Source organism: Sinocyclocheilus grahami, unplaced genomic scaffold (genome assembly GCF_001515645.1).
Source record: "Sinocyclocheilus grahami isolate Dianchi unplaced genomic scaffold, SAMN03320097.WGS_v1.1 scaffold1021.1, whole genome shotgun sequence".
Lineage (NCBI taxonomy): Eukaryota > Metazoa > Chordata > Actinopteri > Cypriniformes > Cyprinidae > Sinocyclocheilus > Sinocyclocheilus grahami.
In genome coordinates this window covers 108,326-115,927 of record NW_015506200.1, presented here as the reverse complement: position 1 = coordinate 115,927, position 7,602 = coordinate 108,326, and the positions used below count along the sequence as shown (strand labels likewise).

The window sequence follows — 7,602 nt, the reverse complement described above, 5'->3', positions numbered from 1 at the left end:
CTGAAAAGGAGATTCAACAAGGGAATTGAATGTATGGTGGGATCTTTTCTCCCACAGAATAATAAAATAAAAAAGGGAATTGCAACTTTATCTTTCACACTTTTATTTCACAATTCTGAGTTTATATCTTGGAATTCTTTTCTTTTTTTTACTTTACTTTTCTTCTCAGAATTGTGTTTATATTTCACAATGCTGACTTTATATACTTTTTTGGGAAAAAAATTCAAAATTGTGAGATAAAAAGTTAATTGCAAATTCCTTTATTTCATGTATTTATTTATTTTTCTATGGTGGAAACAAGCTTCCATAGAATCATGAAAAGTGGTTGGAGGAGAACGTCCTTTCAGCTGGTGAAAGAGGCAGAGAATATTTGGGGAAAATTACAAAAACAAACATTTTTGGAAAAACATGCACCGATGAATCGTTCGTAATAAGACCAGCAACATCTAGCAAAGTAAACAGGGTCAGTTTTGATTTCATGTTGACTTTAAATTAGTCAGTCCCACTATTTCAACATCCACACAATCATGTGCGATACGCCTTTTAGCACGACGCAAGTTCATTACTGTATCTTTAATGTGTTCGTTTTAGCAAAGCCAATGATTTATTTGACGTAAAACAGCCCAAACACTGAGAATACTCAATGATTTTCTTAGGGTACCAATAAATAATTTAAAACTGGCCTGAACTCTGAATCCAGCTGCACAGATTCCATTTCAGACAGATTTCAAGAGTAAGGAAAAGTTAAAAGTGTTTCTGTTTTCTGCAGACCAACATTTACACATATTTATTCCTCCCATTTCCAGAGGGATCCGGCGCCGTTCTGCACGCAATAAATAACAGCAGGTTGAGTTTCAGAGTGTTTAATCAAACACATGACATACATAATTGCCTTTTTCCCTTTTTATGACCACAGAGACAAAACAGAGACTAATTCAGCATTTGTCCGTATTCTTGTGCGCTCTGCAGCTTTTGTCAGGAGCCCAAATGTTTCCTCTTGAGGGTCTCGGTTCGTCGTAGATTATATGCTTGGAGCTTAACACGCATTCTCCTGTGGCGTCTCATTGTTTCGTCTTTTATTCAGCGTCATGTCTCAGCACTTGAGGCACTCGTGAAGTTTCATCCATGCCGTTGTGCTGCTGCGGTGGGTGTGACCGAACTTGTACACTATGCATATTCATTTCCATCTTTTTAATATTGATGACTAGGTCCACTCTTTACATATTCATGACTCTATAATTCATAAAGTCTTTATCCATGTACAACAATATTTAAATAACGTGTCATTTAAGGCAGTCCAAACATTTACAAAAGAAAGTAAAAGAGAAAAGGGATAATTGCAGAAAGTCCCGCCGAAGATGAAAACGCCATCCTTATCCCAGTAACAATAGTCCATGTCAGCTTTCGTTTAGGAAGGGACAGACGTTTGAAGTACCCAAACATGTATCAGATCAATATGTACTTGTGTTCTGGCGAGGTCCGTGATTATATGTGTACCGACGGCACGCTCTGGTTCAGTACCTGGGCTCTCATCATCTGGACGCTGGTCATGATCTTCTTCTGATGGCCCATTAATGTGACTCCCAACCTCTGGATGTCACTGAGACAGAAGTGGACAAAGAAACATGATTAGATGCTGGTGTTGGAGATTATGGTTTATTTCCCTCATAATTGTGATTATTATATTTGATTCATAGAATGTATTATGAATGTAAACATCCAAAACGAGCTGAGGAATGTGTTCAATGAACTTAAAACACGCTCATTATTTGTGGGCTACAGACAAATTTTAAACAGAAATGTCTCTTATTTATTGAAGCCTGTTTCCGCCACGAAGAAAAAAAAATAATAATAATTATATATATATATATATATATATATATATATATATAATTATTATTATTTTATATTATAAAAATATAAAAAAATATCTCTGTTTTTTCTGTGTATATATATATATATATATATATATATATATATATAAATGTATTTACATTTTATCACAAAATTCCAACTTTTTCCCCCTCCATTTCTGAAAGTAAGAATTGCAAGAAGTCAGAATTTTTGCAAGATATTATTTGGATATATAAATTCACAATTCTGAGAAAAAAAAATCTGAATTGAGAGATATTAACACATAAATTTGACTTTTTCTCTCTGAATTCTGAGTATACATCCCTTACTTTATTTAAAAAAAATTTTGCCACAGAATAAAAAATAAAAGAGGTATTTGCTACTTTTTATCTAACAATTTAATTATTTCCTTCCAATTCTGAATGCAAGAAATGCAAAAAATGTCAGAATTTGCAAGAAATTAACTACAGATATAAACTAACAATTCTGAGAAAAATAAATAAACAAAAAAAAAACTGAATTCTGAGTCTACTTCTGCTTTTTTAATGAAAAAAGTATTTGCAAATTCGTGTCTCAAAATTCTGAATTTTTATCTCAGAACTGTGAGTTTATATTTCACAATTCTAAGTTTATATTGCAATTCTGACTAACTCGGAAATGCAAGAAAAAAAGTCTGAACTGTGAAACAAAAAGTCACAATTACCTTTTTACTTTTTTATTTTTAAATTTATCCCATGGCAGAAACAATCTTCTATAGTTACTGGAACGATCCGTTAAATGCTACACAAACCTTTCTATTGCAGTAATTGACCCTTTTCAAGATTAGTTAATCAGGGCCATTGTAACCATAAACATGATTAATTATGCAATTAACTGTGCAGCTCCAATTATAAGCTTTTTATGTTAAAAGATTCATTAAAAACATTTGAAACAAACAAATGATTTGCAAACTGCACGGTTGCAGCTGGTCAAGGAAGAATGTGTTTTATACACAACATAAACCCTGAATACATTATGGCTGATTTTATGACCACATCTAATAAAGAAACTCTAACAAAATGAGCTAGCTGCATTCTGTTGAGCAAAACAGGGCATTTGGTTCAAAATTGACCACTGGGGATAGCAAAGGCACATTGAATAGTTAAAGGGATAGTTCACCCAAAAATGAAAATTCTGTCATTAATTTCTCACCCTCATATCATTTCAAACCTGTAAGACCTTCGTTCACCTTCTGAACACAAATTAAGATATTTTTGAGGCATTCTGAGAGCTCTCTGCATACGTTGTTTACGTACTCTCCAAAATGGCGATACAGGGTGACGCGGAGGAGACGAATTGTCGAATAAAGTCGTTATTTTTGTTTTATTTGCGTACAAAAAGTATTCTCGTAGCTTCGTAAAATTACGGTTGAACCCCTGATGTCACATGGATTATTTTAACGATCTCCGTGCTACGTTTCTGGACGTTGATCGTGTAAAGATCCTTGCTGTCTATGGGAGGGTCAGAGAGCTCTCAGACTCCATCAAAAATATCTTAATTTGTGTTCCGAAGATGAACGGAGGTCTTACGGGTTTGGAACGACACGCGGGTGAGTAATTAATGACAGAGTTTTACTTTTAGTTTGTCTTTACTAAATTTTTTATTTCAGTTGTAGCCTTAATTTTTCAACATTTCAACTTTATTCTTAACTCTATTTTCAATTAGTTGGCAAGGCAACATTTCTATATTTCATTTAAGTTTTTATTTTCATTTTTCATTAGGTTTAAGTTTTCATCTAATATTTTATATTTTATTTTAATTTAGTATTAGATAACAGTAACAACACTATGAATTACCAAGCTTTTTTCCTCACATAAAGCTTTCAAATGGCTTTAGAAGACTTGGAATATAGTGAAAAAGTAGGAAGAAATGACGCCATATGAGTTTGGACAAAGAATATATAGTACATTTTTACATCTGGAACAAATCAAATCGAGAGCAGAGGTTTGAGAACGTGAAATAATCTGTTAAAACTATCGATTGAAGGCTGCAATGTCTACAAATCCACTAAAACTGGACCAATAGGTATAGCATTGACTGACCCATTGGACAGACAATGGACACACAGCCCTGAAACTGCATCTAATGCTCATTGATCATCTGACTTGAGGAGGTGACGATCAATCAAAGGCTTAAAACCACCTCCAATCTGTCCTCCATCTACCTCAGCGCTAAAATCCACGTAGCCAGCTGATATTGAAGGCTGCAATGTCTACAAATCCACTAAAACTGGACCAATAGGTATAGCATTGACTGACCCATTGGACAGACAATGGACACACAGCCCTGAAACTGCATCTAATGCTCATTGATCATCTGACTTGAGGAGGTGACGATCAATCAAAGGCTTAAAGCCACCTCCAATCTGTCCTCCATCTACCTCAGCGCTAAAATCCACGTAGCCAGCTGGAACCCTGCGATGATGCATCTCAAAGGCTTCATTTCTGCATTAGCAATCTGAAGCGCTCCATCGTGTTACGGAGTAAGAACTCAATCAACTCACTGTTGTTTCATGCTCATCACATGTCCTACAGTCAGATACCCTCCTGCGGCAAAGTGGTCCTTATAACGGCCCATCTTAATGGTGTCCAACCACTCGTCCACAGATCTGCAGCTGGTGAAATCAGGAATACTTCTGTTCATCAAAGGACTGTTTAGTCTGAAATGAGAGCAGGGGGAGTGAGGAGGCGCGTACGAGATGTACCTTTGAAATGCGACGAGCGTGGGCATAAAATCAATACAATTTAAAATGATAGAGAAGGTGGGAAAGGGGAGGGGGGGCTGTAGATTTGGCCAGTTTGGGTAGATTAATACAGGGATGAAATCCCTATTTCTTCCCATCAGCACATCTGGATATGCACCGCCAACTTGACAGGACATGCGCTTATATATATAAGTCCAATTGTAAAAGCAGAAGCGTTCTTTTTCGGTTCTCGGCAGATCAATGTCAATATAGCGCAGAGGTCTTTTATTTAACAGCGAACACATCTATTTGAGATGAGCTTATTGGAAAATGTACACTTGCGTCTTAAAGCGGTTTGCCGTATTCCCAGCCACTCGGATGAAACTTTCTCGTCAACTTTGCGAGACTTTTAAAACGGATCGTATCTGACGCAGACAAAGTGCATTTGTCGGGTAAATCCCCCTGAAGGCGGCATATCGATTGCTGGCCGCTCACCTGCACAATGTGCCCATTGACTTGAGGTTCTCGGGGTTCCGGATCAGCTTGTCCAGGACCGTGATGATCTGGCAGAATCTGGGCCTTTCGTTGCGGTTTTTCTGCCAGCAGTCCAGCATTAGGGTGTGGAGGGCACCGGGGCAGCCCATGGGGACCGGGAGCCGGTAGCCCTCCTCTACAGACTTGATCACCTGCAGAAAAAACAATCAAACTGAATTAAAATGTGGGGAATTGCACTGATTTGTCTGTTTGTCTTGTCAAAATGATTCCACTGTGGCTGATGTTTCGCTATGTTTGGTATGGAATTACTACACTGCTTGCTGCATAGTGCAAAGTACACTAAATACGACATACCTATTTAAAAAATAATAATAATATGAGCAGCATTCTGTATTGTGCAGAAATAATTAAGAAAGTGCAGTATACTACATTGTTATCACATGATCACATTATGCTCATTTCATTAAAATTTTTTATATTTGTTTACTTAAATTTTTGTCTATACATGTCTTAACTGGTAATAGTCAAAATGCAATCAATTGCATCCGGTATAACTTCTGGATCACACTGGAAATACAGTTTCATGCAATACATGCTTTTAATTACTATTATGATTATTATTAAAGTTTTTTTTTCTCCGCCTTTATTTTGATAGGACAGAAAAGAGCTGACAGGAAGCAAAGTGAGAGGGGGGGGGGAATCGGGAAAGGTCCTCAAGTCGGGATTCGAACTCAGAACGGCCGAATAGAATAGAAATAGAATTTTAGTTGAAATATTCAAAACAAAAAAAAAAGTAAGATACATTTACTTATATACTCATTATACTCATATATTCTAATTAAGATTTTTTTTGCAGTTTATTAAGTGTTATTTTAGTATCTTTGAGATGCTATTATTGTTTTTATTAATATTTTGAATCAGTTCTTATTTTTTTATTTTCTGTTTAATAATAATAATAATATTTTACTAGATTTTAGAATTGTAGTTGAAATATAAAAAAATCAACAATTCTGAAAATGTAAGATAAATTTACTTGCTACTTTTATTATTTTGAATTACTTATTTTTACATTTTCATTTAAATTTGAAAGTTTTAGTAATTTTTTTGACTTTTTTGCTTAAAGTTACCATTTTAACAATTTTTTTAAATGTCTAAAACATTTAAATTTAAAACCGTAAGTTATAATATATACTGTATATATATATATATATATATATAGTTATGTTTATTTATTTTTAGTTAATGTTTGTTTTGTTTCACATCAATATTTTTTTCCCCCTGTGGTTTTAGATTCAGTTTTAGTTAACTATAATAACCCTGCACTATTCTGAACATATATGTAGTCAATAGTGTAGTTTAGACCCACATCTCTGTTGGTCAAGTTCCAATATGGCCGTTCTCCATATGACATCACTTCCCACATCACCACTCCATAACTCCATACGTCACTGGAGGAGGAGAACTTCCGATATGTGATGGCCTCCGGCGCCGTCCAGCGAATCGGGATCTTCCCTCCCTAAAATCCAATGAAGACAGAAGACGACAAAGATTAGGGAGAAAACACAACCAAAGCGTGTCTGAAAAACACCAAGCATTGTAGAGTATGCTCCCGGTTTCACAAACTCACGCTGGTGGTGTAGGCTGCGTCAGGGTCGTCCTCCAGCACGCGTGACAGACCGAAGTCTGAAATCTTGCACACCAGATTACTGTTGACCAGAACATTCCTGGCAGCCAGGTCCCGGTGGACATACCCCAGATCAGCCAAGTAAGTCATGCCAGCTGCTATGCCACGCAGAATCCCCACCAGCTGAATGATGGTGAACTGACCGTCATGTCTCTGTTTCGAGGGAAGAAAAACAAGAAGAGGGAGAGAAATCTGTGAAGTTTAACTTCAGTTCACAGGGAGGTTCGATGCGAAACTACAGAGATATACGAGAACAAACACAAACATGTTTACGCACCCTCAGGAAAGAGTCCAAAGAGCCGTTCTCCATGTACTCTGTGATGATCATTACCGGTTTGCCTGGGTAGAGAATGCAAAAACAGGGGAAAGAACAAGAGAAAGATGTCAAGAGATTGGAGCGGTGATGCAAGTGTGAATGAAGAGAAACAGAACTGTGGGTTTTCTTTTCTTTTTACCCAACTGTGGGTGAATTATTTACTGGGTGAAGTAGTGATGTACATTTATCTGATTGTTATTGTAAAATAAACCTTGACAGGGTGATCAGGACCCCAGTGTGAGGTGAAGTGGTCTGCATATATATATGCAGAAGAAATATAATATTTTATATTTTAAACACACACACACACACATATATATAAAATATTGTAATATATAATATATCTTATTCTAATAAGAAAATGCAATACAATTTTTTTTAAACAGCTATTAATGACATATAATATTGCATTTAATATCTTATAAACTATGTTTAATTTTTTGTTATTTTTATACATATTGTTTATATATAATATATTTAAATTAATTTGGTACAACAATTGTATATATACAGTATATATACAGTATATAT

At 35.6% G+C, this 7,602-nt stretch overlaps 1 protein-coding gene across 2 annotated transcripts in view; it reads right to left on the bottom strand.

Moving 5' to 3' along the window:
* Window positions 1-309: 309 nt before the first annotated feature.
* The window catches only part of LOC107565732 (ephrin type-A receptor 8-like), a 96,530-nt gene continuing 89,237 nt past the window's right edge, over window positions 310-7,602 (bottom strand). For both annotated transcript variants that reach the window (XM_016251000.1, XM_016251001.1), the window contains exons 12-17: window positions 7,033-7,094; window positions 6,699-6,908; window positions 6,438-6,587; window positions 5,072-5,262; window positions 4,397-4,552; window positions 310-1,600 (exon numbers count right to left, since the gene is read on the bottom strand). In XM_016251000.1, the coding sequence (XP_016106486.1) occupies window positions 1,486-1,600; window positions 4,397-4,552; window positions 5,072-5,262; window positions 6,438-6,587; window positions 6,699-6,908; window positions 7,033-7,094 (884 nt within the window). In that variant the 3' untranslated portion in view covers window positions 310-1,485. The remainder of the gene's footprint in view (window positions 1,601-4,396; window positions 4,553-5,071; window positions 5,263-6,437; window positions 6,588-6,698; window positions 6,909-7,032; window positions 7,095-7,602) is intronic.